Source organism: Heloderma suspectum, chromosome 4, assembly GCF_057233095.1.
Source record: "Heloderma suspectum isolate Gila_16-S chromosome 4, 16-S_ref, whole genome shotgun sequence".
Lineage (NCBI taxonomy): Eukaryota > Metazoa > Chordata > Lepidosauria > Squamata > Helodermatidae > Heloderma > Heloderma suspectum.
In genome coordinates this window covers 77730332-77747012 of record NC_139461.1, presented here as the reverse complement: position 1 = coordinate 77747012, position 16681 = coordinate 77730332, and the positions used below count along the sequence as shown (strand labels likewise).

At 41.9% G+C, this 16681-nt stretch overlaps 1 protein-coding gene across 2 annotated transcripts in view; it reads right to left on the bottom strand.

Moving 5' to 3' along the window:
- The window catches only part of ZNF521 (zinc finger protein 521), a 409617-nt gene that overhangs the window by 224866 nt on the left and 168070 nt on the right, over window positions 1-16681 (bottom strand). For both annotated transcript variants that reach the window (XM_084849674.1, XM_084849673.1), the window contains exon 6: window positions 1158-1242. In XM_084849674.1, the coding sequence (XP_084705800.1) occupies window positions 1158-1242 (85 nt within the window). The remainder of the gene's footprint in view (window positions 1-1157; window positions 1243-16681) is intronic.

Below are 16681 nucleotides of genomic sequence, written 5' to 3'. Positions count from 1 at the left end.
TTAGCTGGAGAGGAAGTGTATTAAATTAGTTGGCAAACTTTAATAGTCCAACAAAATTACAGGAAAACAAATGTAAAAATTAGCTTGTAGCACCAACCCAGAGTGTTGTAAAGTGATATTTGTAGAACAGATCCAAGGAAATATTTCATTTTAATAAATGGACATGCAGCTATAAAGTTGTATATGGAAGTGAATCTTTTGCAAAAAGTTCCTTTAAAAAAAAAGAGAGGAACAAATAGGGTAAAAGGAAGACAAAACAATGATTCTAATCCCTGCTCTTTGCTAACATAATTTCTTAAAACAGGCAGTAACAAAAGGCAATATTGTTTTATTAGCAGGCAAAAGATGTGCTTGATAAATTTAATTGGCTTGCAGAATCCTTAGTGTTATTACCAAGTGGTAACCAAATTAAAAACAGTACAGGTAACCCTAGGGGAATAAACAAATACTGGCAAAACATGACAATTCAAAGAAAATGCTTAGTGTTTCTTATATTTTCTAACTTCAGCTGCCCCATATAAATATTATAAATGTAAATTATTGTTAAAGATGGTGACTACAGATTCTAAAATCTATCAATAACAGGTCCTGAACTTTGGCTCAATGAAATATATTATTTCATTTTGTCGCGAGCCATTCTTGATTGCTTTCAGGCTGTTTAGACACTACATACATCCCTATTTTATAGCCATTTGAATTATTTACGTTTTTTGGTGACAAAACTTGCCAATTCCGATGTTAGTACCAAGGTGCTTGAGCAGCACTCAGTAGTGCCATTATCATAATAACTTCTGAAATTAAAACCTGTCTAAAACTCTGTGGAAAGCTAACTAGCAGTTCATTAACTATTCTTGTTACTTTGTTTTCAATAATGCAAAAATGATTAGAAGTTTAATTTGTTAATCACCTGTGTTTTGACTGGCAGTAGTATATGATTCTCTGCAGAAGTCTAAACTAGCCCTTGCAGAAAATAAAACATGCTAATGCTTTATTAGGCCCAATAATAAATTTTTTAAAAAAAATCTATCACACCTGGGTAAATCATTGACGGATGCACAATTAATTTCTCCATAACTCTGTTTAATTTTACAGGCAATGATGAATACAACTAGGAGAACAGTCTGTCTATCATCAACAAGATTTAATACTTCACTCACCAATCATGTGGTTTGCAACATGAACCTGGATATCCCACTCATTGTAGAAAACCATCTGGCACTTGATGCACTGATAGGTCTTCTTCTAGAGAAAACAATGGTGGAAAGTTTTAATTAAGCAAATAGTACAAATAATTTCACACTCAATATGTTTATGTGAAAAAATGGTAAACTAAAACCCCCCAGACATCTTAAATATGTTAATATTAGTACAGAATCACACACTATTTCTGTGCGCCCCTCCCCCCGCCATTTCTCCTGCATTGAAATACATTACAGCCTACTAGACATAGGCTATACCCATTCTGGGTCTGTGTTTGCTGATTTGATGCTGCTGGGTCCATACAGACAATAATTTTCAAAGTGGCAACTTACCAGAGTCTGCATGTAACCATTCGCACTACCAAATGGTGAGGGGAATCTTAGCGGTTCCTTGTTTCCCTGGATTTCTGATCAGGTGAACAAATGTAAGATTTCCTTCACCACTTGGTGGTTTACTAAGTGGATACATGCATACAACGGCAAGTTACCACTTGGAGAATTGAATTCACCCAATGTCACATCATTGCCCAGGTTAAAGGAATGGCCATGTTTGTAATGTGGCGCATGTTCTTCTCGTTATACAGGAGCTGGTTTCCACACCTCCTGGGAGAATGGCCCCAATAAAGCACATTTCTTCACAGCGTGCATGGTAGCTTTTAGGCACCCCTCTCTGACATCTTTGGTCCTAGCTTGCAGAAAGATGCACAAGTTATATGCTACTGAACCACAACTCTGCTTGTAGCTTTCTTTGACTGTTGGAACCTAAAGAACATTACATTAGTGCATGCATGCTCAGCAGACTAGCAAATGTCAGGAGCGAATATTTTGTTGCAGGTCAAACAAATAGGTGGTATGTAGCTTCTTTTTTATGGTATACATTTCAGCTGTAGTTGATTTCAACTGAGGCTCTTTGTATCACTTCTCCCAAGGTAGTAGTGGTGGTGGGGTGTGTGTGCATGCACTTGAGGTACTGGGATTGTTGGTGGGAAAAGCTTTTGAGTATGCTAAACCTTTAAATGTATCCAGCTAAATGGCCTGTTGTTCATCAACTCAAAAAGCTGCCTTATACTGAGTCAGACCGTCCACCTAGCTCAGTTTTGCCTTCAAAGCCTGGCAACGGCTCTCCAGGATTTCAGATAGGGTCCTTCCCAGCCCTACCTGGAGTTGCCTGGGATTGAACCTGGGACTTCCTTCATGCAAAACATGTTTTCTACCACTGTGCAACAGTCCTAATTTGACTTCAATGATCTGCCCAAGTGGCAAAGCGTCATTAGAAAAACTTCCATGGCAACTTTAACAGGACACTATCTTGTTCTTGAAAGCTTCACAGGAATAATTTAATACACCTGGTTAACAAATTAGATGAAATTATCAATTTAAGGCACAGTCCTATGCATGTTTGGACAGAAAAAAGTCCTACAAATCCCAGCATTCCCCAGCCAGCATTGTAGGACTTTTTCTGTATGAACATGCATAGGATTGCATCAATGTTTAAATGAACGGAAACCTTCCTCCTGATTTAAACAGATTTGGATTAAGGCCATCATAAAATAGTTATATAGTTGTGAGCAATATATACATGAATTGAAATTTTCATTGTTCTAAAACGTCTCTCGCTGAACAGCAACTCTATAACATTACGCTTATACTATCTTGATCCAAACTTAAAACAGCAGCACAAAGTTGGCATTCATTAGAAATATGGAAATACAAGAATAAACTATGTTTTGTACAGTACAGATTTCCAGTGGTTTGCAATGATCTTAGAAATAGATAAAATACACCACAGAAAAAGTTCTTGAATCCAAGAAATCTAACAAGTCATTAGTTAGAAACCTGCCATTTAGGGAGCAATCCTATGGCCGCTAGACAGTGGCTAGATGGCCATAGGATATGTTGTTTTCTGGGAACCAACCTCCCCTCACTTCCGTGCTGCCTCGGAGGCAGTGCGGAACAGCCCCGCCCTCCGCACTTGCAAGAGGAGTGCGGAGTGGCTAGAAAAGAGCATGGCTGGGGGCGTTCTGGGGCGGGGAGAGCGTAACTGCCTGTACAACACATCCAACGTGTCATACAGCAGCCTCTTCCCCGCTCCGATCTCCCGCAGCTAGACAGCCGCAATCGACTGTCTAGCCAAAAAACCGGGGCAGGAGAAGCACGGAGGGAACAATCCCCTCCATGCTTCTCCTGCCCTGCTTTGGATAAGTGGTCGCCTCTGCATTCAGAGGCAGCCACCAATTTAGATAGGATTGTCCCCTTAATTTTGATCTGGAGTTTTTATGTCCCTGACAGCAAAATTCCTGTATATTGCCCTATTTAGTGACATAAAATTGTTATTTAAAACATTTATTATTCTTTGATTAATACATAGTCCTTTAAGTCTCAATTACATAGCAACAAACCATGATTTTACATTACTTCCTAGTCTTAAGAATTACTGGTAAATGTCAACATTCAAAGAATACCTGGCACTTACAGTGCTATCTTATGCACATCTACTGGGAAATAAGTCCTATGAAATTCAATACGACTTACTTCCAGGTAAATATGTATAAGATTGCAGGCTGTAACCCTGTATACACTTCCCATTGAAATCCATAGGGCTTACTTCCCAATAGACATGCACTTTACTACAACATATCACATATACTTGTCTAGGCCAAAGAATGGAAATTTAGGACCCCAAATTGTGATGCCTGAAATGTGCAATATCTGAGTAATTTATAGTACTCCTATAATAATCCTGGAGGGAAATGTCAGAAAGTTACATTTACTAGTAAATCTTAAAGCTAGCTCCGTGCCTTCATTAAATGTCTAGATCTCATTCTCATTTCCATCATTTACAAGTAAAGGATATATATAACCCCATGACACAAACGTTTACAGACATTTCCTGCTGGGCCTCCTAAACTCTTAAGAATTGCCAGTAAATGTCAAGATTCACCAACCTTCATGTACCAATGCATGTATACACTATTAAGTTTATTACAAAGCCTTTCAATTGCATACTTGCAAGTTTATGACAACTATAAGTGTTATGGAGTTTATGAGAGAGAGAACAGTCAGTCAAGAAGACACAGGTCAAATTTAGGCTGCCCTTTGTTGAAGATAGCTATTAAGGCTGCAATCCTATACCTGCTTATCTGGGCATAAGCCCCATTGAACTCAGAAGTACTTACTTCTGAATAACCATGTATAGGATTGCACTGTAGGTCTTTTTGTGCCTCCCTTTTGTTCCTCTGGAACAAAACCCTATTAATAGTGCTTTTAACATAGACTTACATTCTGTATCAAACCCAAAGGGATGTTTTTGAAATGCCAACTAGAGATGAACTAAAGTTTTAGTACTGTTTCTGCAGACTAATTTCTACAAATGTTTACATTTATAAAAATGGAGCAATTAACATTCTTAGTAGCTCATATCATGTGTTCATTTTCAGTGCAAGCAACTTCAAATTTCTTGTTAGAGACTTTGCCTTCAATCCAACAAAGGATAATTGTGACTAAACCGGGTGTTGTTCTCCCTTCCTTCCGGTTTGCCCATCAAAGAAGGTTGTAGCACCACCGCCCCCAGTCTGAAGGTGATGCTTTTGAATGCCAGGTCAGTATGCCAGATCCTGGATAAGGAAGCTGGCCTGGCATGTATTACAGATTCCTGGTTGGAAGAAGTAGGCAGGGTTAATTTGTCCTATCTCTGTGCCCAGTTCCTCCTTACAGCACCAGCCAAAGCTGGAAGGTGGGGCAGTTAGGAGGTAGAGTTGTTGTGATATATTGTGATTCCTTTCCCTGGCCAGGTGCCTTGTTCAGCAGTTTATGAGTTCTGACTGTTTGTTCTTCAGGATAGGTGACTGGGAAAGAATGGGATTCTGTTGGTGTACCACTCACCCCACTACCTAACAGTCTATCTACCTGAGCTAGCATGTGTGGTCTTGGGCATGGTGTTGGATTCTGCCAAACAGATGGTACCAGGCAACTTCAACATCCACACAGAAGCCACCTTGATGGGAATGACTCAGGACTTCATGACCTCCATGCTCCGGACTTCTTGTTGTGGTTGTTCTGCACATCTACGTATGGAGGGACAGTTTATAGTCCCTTTGTCACAAACAGATCACTGTGTGGTGTTGTTTTGACTTACAAGACCTCCTAACTTTTGCAGGGGTGGGAGACGTAGTAAAAAGATCCACCCCTGGGCCAAAATGGATTTGAATGGACTGTCCTGGGGAGGTTCCTGATGCCTAGCTGGTGATTATGTCAAAGATCTGTAGGATAAAGAAATGACTCAGCTGGTTGGCACAATTTCTCCTGAGCATCCTCTCCATGTTGTCAACAAGATCCTTGATATTGTGAGATTAGTTACTTGAACCTTGCCTTTCTTGGTTGATTTAAGGCAGATAAAGGAGGCTTGAGTAGCTGGATGAGGAGAGCGTTGAATGCCTCATTAGAGGAGCAAATTGTTCCATCCAGCATAGTAAGAACAAGGTATTGAAAAGGCCCTCTCTGGAACCCACTGTGGTTGGTAATTTCTGACAAGTGTCACATTTGCCTTTTGGGGGGAAGTATGTAGGAAGCATGTAGTATCTCCTCAGCATCAGGGATTCTTGGATGAAATTGATTGTCTAACTCAGCCATCGCCAACCTGGTTTTGGACTGCAACTTGGACACGTTTTTGACTGCAACATGGCCAATGGTCTTGGATGGTGGGACTTCTAGTCCAAAACATCTGGAGAGAACTGGGTTGGGGAAGGCTGATCTAATCCATTTCAAACTAGGTTCAGGCTTGGTTTGGGGGCTGAAACAACTCTGGTCATCTTGATACACAATCTACACTGGGAATTAGATAGTATGTCCCCTCAGTTCTGCTGAACCTCTCAGTGGTATTTGATGCAACTGAACATGGTAACTTCCAGATGGTCCAGAAGGCCCATGGTAACCTTCTGGATTTCCTGACAGGAGTCTGGGGATGGGTCTGGAGCCACTATTTGTGGTGATTCTAGTCATTCCTCAGGGTCAGTTTCATATGGTAATATTGGTGGACTCTTGTTTCATGCCTTGGCCATTGATATATACTAGTGTCCCTCAGGGATTGATTCTATCCCCATTGTGAGGATCTGCTGGGGCCTGCTGCCGCCTCCCAGAATGTCCAGGTGGCAGCAGTAGTCAGTGAGATCAGCCCAATCAGGACGACAGCCTGATCTGATAAACCAGGTATCCGCACTCCTCCAGTCTGTTCTGACTACCTTGATAAGTTACACCTGGGAGAGGGTGGAGATGGCTGGGAATAGCAAGTGGACATTGAAGGCAAAGATAAGAGAGAGAGAGAGAGAGAGAGAGAGAGAGAGAGCGAGCCAGCGAGCCAGAGGGATTGAGGCCTGGGGTAGTGAAGAAACCCCCTTCTAGAGAATAAACATCTGGGCTATTGCTTTTGGTTTGAGACATAGGGAATTCCCTTCTCTTAAGGGAAGAGCCTCATCCCTCTAGGCATGGGAACTATTCCCTGATCATTGTTAAGTGTCTGCGAGATGAGAACAAGAGACTCTTGTTCCACTTCCTGGAGGTGGGAACGGGCTGGATGAGGGCTAACAAACTGAAGCTCAATCCAGATAATACAGGTGTGCTCCTGGTTCAGAAGGGACATGGACTCTGGCATAGGGATTCAAACTGTTTTGATGGAGTTGTACTCTCCTAGAAAAACTAGGTTTGCAGTTTGGGGATGCTCCTGGATTTGACTTTGTATCAAAAACAAAGGATGATCAGGTGGCAGCAGTCATCAGCAGTGCCTTTGCCCAGATTATGCTCATGTGTCAACTGTGCCCATTCCTGAGGAAGCCAGACCAGCTACTGTAACACATGCCTTAGTTATATCAAGACTGGATTACTGCAATGTGCTCTACATAGGGCTACCTTTGAAGAGTCTTCAGAAGCTGCAGTTAATTGAGAACACAGCTGCAAGACCATGTCTCGTGCCTCAAATGCAACACCTGCAATGGTTGCCAATTTGTTTAGGGGCACAATTCAAAGTGCTGGTGATCACTTTTAAAGCCCTAAATGGCTTGGGCCTAGGATACCTAAGGGACTGCATCCTCCTGTTACCAACCTGCCTGCTCCTTAAGATCAGTAGGAAAAGCCTTTTTCTGTGTCCCACCTAAGCTGGAGCAACGGCTGATGGTGACAAGAGACAGGACCTTTTCAGTAGCTGCACCATCACTCTAGAACACCTTGCCTTGTGAAGAACATATGGCTCCCTCTCAGGCTGTCTTTTGCAGTTGAAGAGATTTTTATTCCCGCAAGATTTTGCCTTCCTAAGTAGCTGTTTATTTAAATGTTGTATTTTGTCTGCAGTTTTTATTGAATGTATTGTTTTATATGATATCGTGACTTTAAATTGTTATTAGCCACCCTGAGTAGTGCATAGGTACTAGAAGAACAGGACAGAAATCTTTGCATTAAATAAATATCATTCAAACCAATGGAATGAGTTAGTCATGACAAAATTCTCATTGCTCTCAGAGTAACTTATTTATAACTATCTTTCGCTGGATTGCTGCCTTTGAATAAACAGCAATGGTTAGGAAGCAAATCTAGCTTTAGTTTAATTTATGGCCAAATGGACCAATTTTTGCTCTTTCAAGGTGATGTGAAAGTCATATTAAAATTAGTAGAAATGTATTTCAGATATATGATGCTCCAAAACATGCCATTCTAGGCAGGAAAATGTGAGAGTCCTTTACTAAAATTTCATCTACAAGAGACTTTTAAATAATAGCCATCAAAGCTAAAGATTTATTATGCCAGGCGCCTTAAAAGATGTTTCTGATGCTGACATGCAGACCAACATGCATTGCATAAATAACAATCAGTCTCCTTTTTTAAAAACATTATTTCCCTTTAGAACTAGTTAGAAAATATTTCTTGCTCCCAGATGACCAGCATTATATATGGTTTATTAGCATACCCCTAGCATTATTCCTGATATGTGACTTTATTGAAAAACAAAGAAACGTAAACTTAATGGCTGGTCTTTTCTCTCGTTAGAACTGTAAAACATAATGCATGTCGAGAACTGTCAACAAAAATTATGACAGATGTACAATGACACAACATACAAGAATTGTTTCCCCCTTTATTTGAAGTTTAATGATAAAGAGGGAGAAATCACTTGGCAAAAACAAAAAACAAAGAAAAAAATACTCCAGCACTTACTAGCCTCTTCAGAATGATCTGACACATTTGCAGATCAACACAGACATCTCCTTTTATCATAAAACAGGAGACTGCTTCTGTCACTACTGCGAGATCAAACATTGGTTCTTTTTAGACTCCAAAGAACTTCTAAAATGTTACTATCAACCTTTATTAAGTCAGCGATGTACTTAACTAGGCATGTGTCACTGAACCTAGATTTTAAAATCATCAAAAACGCTGTCCTATTCACACCCTGATGAAACCAACACAGCATCCTTATTTCCATCATTTTCTTTCTTTTAACAAGCAGCAAAGGATGAACTTTTCCTGAAATCAGCGGCAAAACCTTTTCTACTTTGAATGCCTGTCACATCAGTCTGTAAATGGAGTGGATGATCCTTACTACTACTGCAACTTTTTAATCATTTCTTCCAGCTCACTTCATGCAATGCTGCTATCTAGGGCAAAACAAGAGACAATACTTCATGCCAAATAGTTTACAGTCTAAAAGTGGAGAAGGGGAAGAGCCAAATATGACAGCAAGATATACTAATGTCTCGACTGAGTGTAGTTTTTATTGAATAAGTTTAGAGAGTGCTCTGTTTCAGAGAAGGCCTTGTAAAAGGAATACTCTTTTTGGTGGGAGAGAGGCATCTAATGTATAAAACACAGGCAGGTACTTTAGGAGACAGTTGTTGATTTAATGGGTACAATGATAAGGAAACTCTTGGGAAACCAAATCTGTGGTGTGACATGGGGTAAGTCCTGGGACAGGAATATAGCTAGAATGAGGATTGAAATATGGGGTGAAGCAAGGCCTCTAAGATCCCAGTCAGCTCCCTTCAAAAACAAGAAGTCAGAATTGATACCGAAGCTGGGACACCATCGTTTTAAAGCTGATTGCTTGCGAATAGTAATGGACTGTTGGTTGATGTTGCATTAAATGTGAGCTAGTGGTCAGGGGATTTCCCCCCCCCCCCCGAATGAGTAATCTATGTGGGTGGGGTCTGAGAGCAGGGCTGTATAGGGACATCTATGTATGTGGTGGGAAAGCTGTTGGCTGTGTCAACTGGCAGAGAATCGGATACAGAAAGCTGTGAGTTGGCTGAAAGTGAATCACCCCTGGGTTCCAGGCATTCTGTCTGAGAATCCAATGCAGGGTAAGCAGATTTGTTGTCTGTTGTGGGAATGTCAATTTGCTTCTAATATGCTCTGCTTGTATATTTGTAAATAAACAAATATTGCAAAGATATCATACATCTCCAGTGCTCTCATCAAAGGAAACTTACCCATGCAGCACTGCCCCAGGCTCACTATTCAGGGGGCTGCATGTAACAGTGTGATATATTTTTTTAGGTATATAAACAAAAGGTATTACCTTTATAAACCTAATATATATTGGGTATAACCAATTATACTCATCTCAATCCCTGAGTCCAAATTTATCTTACAAATATATAAGTTTGGCTTTACGTCTATGCAGTAAAGGGGAAAACTTTATTCAACAGTCACTGCTATTACATCTCCCCTTCCCAAAATAATCACAGACTTACGAGCAATTATGAAGCCTCATGTAAAACCCACAGCCCTGATTCGTTACAGCTTATGGGGTTTTCTCATTAACCTCAGTGCTATATGGATCAAGCCTAAAGATTCAGCTAAGGATGAGAAAAGCTATTAGATAATAATGGGCAGTGTTCAATATGGCCGCTGAGCCTCTGCTCTTTCTCTTGTACCTTGGAACTCACTGTGAGCACAACAGAAAGCTAGAACGTCCTAAAATAACTCCAGAAATGAGCCAAAACACTCCTCTCTGTGAGCTCTGCTGACTTCCCTGGTCCTGGAAACAAGTGTTTCAGTTCCTTTCTTGGTGTTTTTGGAATCACTAGCTTCCCATTGTGCTAGTGGTGGATCTCACTAGCATACAGGCAGCATTGGATACTGCTCCGTGCAAGAATTTTAAAAATAAAGACATAAAAGAATGGCTGGGATGCTTGCTCCTGGTAACACTGGGGCTGCTAGTTCAATGACTGAACTACGTCAGTTCACAAAACAGCCCATAATCCTCATAGCATGGTAAGTCTCTACCTGACCATTGTGACCAGACTACGAAGCTTTGGCTACCCCTTACTACCCCATCTCTGGGTCTCTGTGCCTGACAAGAAGTTTCATAGTTAGGAATGCTGGTATAAACATTTTAGCAATGTACAGTAAAATCCTCTGGGTACTATCGAGCCAAACGTAAGCACCTCTGAGTCCAATGCTAGAGAGCTAAGCACATGCTTAACTGTCCCATTAAAATGAAAAGGATTTTAAAGTCCTTAACTGTATACTGAATCTGCTCTTAAAATCTCTGTCCAGGTCTACTCTAGATTTGACATGACTGATCAGGATTAAAAGTTCAAGTCACACTGAAATAAGTGAAAAATTCAGGAATGTACATCGATATGGCAATACTAAATTCCAATTTCTATTTAATTAAACTGAAATCTTATGTGCATTTACTTGGGAGTAAGCCCCAATTAAATCAACAGGGCTTTCTCTAGACAAGGAGTAGACAATCTGCAAGTTCTGGCCTAATTTCATGCAGATGGATAAAGCCCAGACGGTGGGAGGGGAAAAGATGGCACGGGAGCCGAATCAGATGGAGCAATGGAAGGAGTGGGTGAAGTTCTCTGTAAGGGATCAGTTCAGACCTCAGACAAGAATAATCTGTCCCTCTCTTGAGAGCCTGCTGGGTAGGGGGAACAAGGAAAGACGGGGGGGGGGGAGAACAGTGGTGGCAGAGAGAGAGAAGGAGATGGAGTAGTGTGGCCATTTATGCATCACCCCAAAAGACGAAATCCATCACCAAAAAAGTAGCAAAAAGAGAACACCAATTTGCCTATCATTTGCATATGCAAATTTGTATGTATAGGTGCAACTGTAGAAATAATAACTATAATTTAAATAAAAATACACTACATCTCACTATGGTGGAGAAGACTCACTAGGAGATCTGCTCAGTCTGCTGTCGAAGTGCTAACAGTTGACTGGCAACTTCAAGGCTCATGCTCCCCCATCTTACGGTTCTTTGACTTTAAACCAGACTTGGACTTGATAGTCCATGAAAAAGAGGACTGTCCTCTACCAGCTCTCCAAAACAGAGTACCGTCCTCTGTAAAGTAAGACACCTGGCCACTCTAGGGTGGCCTACTTTTGGTTCTGGCTCCCACTTACATTTAGCTCTGGTCACGCCCACCACTGGCACACAGCCCCAAACAGATTACCCTTGAGAGAATGTGACCCTTGACAAAAAAAGTCCTCCAGACCAGTGGTTCTCAAGCTTTTCTTTCTTTCTTTCTTTCTTTCTTTCTTTCTTTCTTTCTTTCATAGACCACTTTAAAATTGCTGGGGGTCTCAGCGGACAACTCCACAAACTTCTTTTGTTGTTCTATAAATCAGAGCACTACAAAACTAATATTTTAATAATGTTTTTTTCCCCTTCAGCACCGTCATTATCAAAGCAAGCACCATATTATGAAAATCACAGGCCCTGAACCAGACCACTGAAAAGAGCCCCTCTAACTGTTACAATTTTAGGGAATAATTAGTAGACTGCACCAGTACTGTATTAGGAAAATCATGGTCTGTAGGCCAGGGCCTTGTTAGTCCGATTGAACAACTGGCCCTGATCAAAGTGGCCTCAATTTCCATAGTCTGATAAAATTAAGTGCAGGGCCAAGTACAGATATTTTGCATCGTTCCACAACCCTTCCACAGACCACCTGAATGGAGCTTGTGGGCCACCAGTGATCCATCATGGACCACAGTTTGAAAACTTCTGCTCTAGAGTAAATATGCATAGGATTACAAGAGAGAAAAATAGAACTCAAGAGAGAAAATAGAACTCAGCCCGAACTCAACATCTATCCTTTTTGTTCAAAAGTAATCCCATCTACATTTCTTTAGCACCTGATTATACTACTACATAAATCTTTACTTTTTGAAAAGTTCCTGCTATTCAGTGTGATCTTGGGAGACAAAATATTTGCCCTTTCTGATCAAATTTTAGAAGTCTTTTGTATCTTCACTATAAAAGATTGTTTTACTTTTGTTAAAATAGCTTTGTATGCTGTTAAATACTTATATTGCAAATTAATCTTTTCCGCTGTACTGTTTCCAACGCTTTTTAAAATCCAGGTAAATAATGTATGTCGCTTCCTCTTTCAATACTTGTGGATATACTTCATCAAAATATTCAATCAACATTTCTAGGCATGATCTCACTCTAAAGAAACTGTGCCCTTTATCTTTCATTAGATCTTAACTTTCTAGGTGTTCCTTTATTAAATGTCTGATTAGCCTCTCTAGTGGCTTCTCCCACTGTTTAAACCAAGCTTGCAAACATATACTTTTTCCAGATAATCCTTACGTTCACCTAAATGTCTACATTAACATTAGCTTTTGCTTAGCCTAACAATACCTCTTCAGTTTTCAAGGCAGCAAACAGACCTCCCTGGGAGCTTCCTTCTAACATACCAATCCTAGATATGCATGGGTATTACAGTGCATCCAGTGGCTTACACCAATATAGCTACAGTGAAATCCTGTGGGAGGCATATGGGGCAAGCCCAGTCTGCTAGGGCTGAATGTCTGTTGCAATCCCATAAATCAGGGATGGGCAACTTTGCGAGTCCAGGGGCCATTTTTGCCCCCCAGACCCTGCCCCATGGGGTATATCTCCCCTGCCCCTGGCACCCAAAAATAATTTAAAAAATAAAAATAAAATGGCAAAAATGGCATCTGGAGTGGCAACAGAGCGCCAAAAGAGCCAAAAAAGCATCAACATTTTACAATTGGGGGGGGGGGCGCAGTGGGGAAGCCCAGACATTGCCACCCCTGCAATAAGTAAAAGGTTAAAGGAATATCTCACACAAGATAGCTGATTCTATGGCAGCTGAAATACCCATAAGGAGGCGCAGTATAAATGAGCCATTTCTCCAGCCCTGCTTCAGCTGTCAATGCCTCATACCACTCTTTACTCAGCCCTATAAAAATTAGGGATATGCCAAAATGGAGTGGGAGGCAGAGATATTTCAGAAATGTGCTTGGCAGCTGCAAACAATCTCAGTACGTTTGCGTGATTTTTCAGGGTTGGTAATGTCAGGGGGGCAAAAACATTCACTTGTGCAGTCACTTAAAGTTAAGATAACTGTTAATCCAATTATCTGGTGTCACCTGTGTGACCAATCCAGGAAGCATTGCCCTCCTTCTGAACTAGCGGTCTTTGGCTTCAAAGTGGCATCATCATGCAGCCAACTTGGATTCATTCAATGCTGCCCTGGTAATTATTTTATTTAAAAGGCATAGATACCTCTTTTCTCATGAATAACATCCAAAGCAGCTTGAGCTTAAAAACGGATAGAATATAAAATACTTTAAGTCTAAGATTTCAGCTTAAGATATTGGTCAGTGGACAGGTTTTTAACTGGGACCTTCTGTGTGCCCCTCAGTTTGGCTGCATACACTATATATTTCTCTATATAATGGGATATTCATACAACTCACCTCATAATTGTCACTCTTCTTTGAAAACATAGCCTTCCCCCACCTTGTGCCTTCCAGACACTTTGGACTACAACTCCCAGCATTCCTGACCAATGTCCATACTGACTGGGGCTGAAGGGAATTGAAGTCCAAAATATTGGAAGGGCATCAGGCTGATTTAGAAACTTTACCCTGAATTTCTACTGCAACTGCTGAGCACAAACTATCTTTGCGAAGATTCCCTGGTATGCCTTCTTCATTAACCTCTTTTCCCTTATTTCCAGTTCCCCCCAAATATCTTATATCTCTGGTAAAATAAATTGTTCACTTGGGAGCAAAGTTTTAATTTCATTTTGAGTGAGATAAATCTCCCCCCCCCCCCACTAAGTCCTCTTTTCTACTCAAGATTTATTCACAAGGTTTTCTGGTCAAATCAGAAGCATTATACACACAAAATCAATGCATACAAGATATGCGTGCAAAGGGGGAGTGGGGCCACACTACTGGCCCTGGCCCAACATCATGTTTGCCACTGATCCCAACTCCTTGAAGTTGTGCCATGCATTTGGGACCTCTGTATATTTGGGGCTGCCAATCACGTGGAGCGCCTACACATTTTCAGCTGAACATGAGTAGGTGCCTCTTTGCAGCCGTCTGCACATTGCCCAGGGCCAGTGGTGCATATGATGTCAGGAACAGATCCACTTTCTTTTGTACACATGGATAGTGTATGCATATGGCTAGAGTATGGCACAAAATTATTTGCTTGATCACACAGCTTTTACCACTTACAAACTATGCAACCTAGCACCATGTCCAAATCAACAGATATAGATATGTTATTTATCTTGGAGCCAGGCCAATGGTGAATCTAACCCACTGATGACAAACTTGACTGACGCTGAATCTCAGACCCAGCTGAACTCTTTCTCCGAATTACAGTTTGAAATCTCTCTTAACTAGAGATGCTGACAATCAAATATAGCACACTACATATGCAAAATAAGCACTGAACTACAGCTCTTTATATATGGGCAACCAGTGAGAGACTCAAGACACGGCTTTCATGAATGTAGCCAAACAGTTGTAGTAATGGCCACTTTTCATCAACTCCTTTTGGCGATGTTGTGAATGTTTCAGCAGATAAGGACTGGGCAACCACCATGTATTCCATTCGGACCTTGCGACTAGGCTAATATAACGTGCTGTGAGTGAGGCTGGCCTCGATTAACTGTCTAGAAACTTCAGTTAGTAGAGCATGTGGCGACCCACGTCCTAAAAGGGGTGGAATGGCAGAATCCAGGGGTCAGCATTCTCAAGCAGCTACCAAGGTCTGAGAGGGATCAGCATTCTCTGGCCATGGCCCCAAGAATGACCTGCTGCTTCCCTGGCCTACCACCTCTGCTGCTGCTCCCTCGCCTACCACCAGCGACCTACCTTGCTATTACTCACCCGCTATTCCCCTTTTCACCCAGCTGTTTAGCCCAATCCCCACCTTCCTCTCCCCAGATAGAGGAAGGAAAGCAAGCAAGCAGGCAGTGACAGCAGCTCCTTCTCCTCCTCCAAGCTGCCTGCTCTCTGAACAAGTGACTAGTTTAAATGCCACGGTGAGGGGGACAAGACACTGCTGCCTGCTCACACAGAAGACTCTTCTGGATGGACAGTGTGGAAGAGGAGGGGCCCACCAGAAAGAGGAGGCTACTGAGGAGGTCTTGTGTTGGCCCTCCAAAAGCTGGAACTGGGCCTGGTAAAAGCATATTTTAGGCTGTATTAATAAAACCATCATTTCCAAGTCCCGAGAAGGAATAACTCCTTTTCATTCTGCACTTGTGCAACCTCATTTAGGGAGCAATCCTATGGCTGCTAGCCTGTGCTCTGAGGTTGGTTCCCGGAAAACTGACTCCCCCCACTTCCACGCTGCCTCGGAGGAAGTGTGGAGCAGCCCCATCCTCCGCGCTCGCAAGAGGAGTGTGGAGGGGCCGGAAAGGGGCATGGCTGGGGGCGTTCCAGGATGGGGAGATCGTAGCTGCCTGTATGACACATCCAATGTGTTATTCAGCAGCCTTCTTCCCCGCTCCATGCTTCTGCGGGTGGACAGCCACAATCGGCTCTCTAGCAGAAAAAGCAGGGCAGGAAAAGCGTGGAGAGAACGATCCCCACCATGCTTCTCCTGCCGTGCTTTGGATAGGCGGTCGCCTCTGAGTTCGGAGGCGGCCACCCATCTTGATAGGACTGCGCCCTTAGAATACTAGAGAACACCACATTATACACACCACATTGACGAGAAGCACTTTTATGACGCCCATAGACAACAATTCAAAACTACTTCAATAACTCGTAATAACAGAGAACTTTCACCCAAGTTTATAATGTTGGATCTATAACTCAGCAAACAAATCACAAATTAAAATGGGGTCATAGAATCATAGAATAGTAGGGTTGGAAGGGGCCTACAAGGCCATCGAGTCCAACCCCCTGCTCAGTGCAGGAATCCAAGTCAGAGCATCCCTGACAAATGGCTGTCCAGCCTCGTCTTGAAGGCCTCCAGTGTGGGAGAGCCTACCACCTCCCCAGGTACTTGGTTCCATTGTTGTATTGCTCTGACACTCAGGAAGTTTTTCCTGATGTTCAGCCGGAATCTGGCTTCCTGTAACTTGAGCCCATTATTCTGTGTCCTGCACTCTGGGATGATCAAGAAGAGATCCTGGCCTTCTTCTCTGTGACAACCCTTCCATTACTTGAAGAAAAGGGTCTGTTTGCCTGTAACTAGA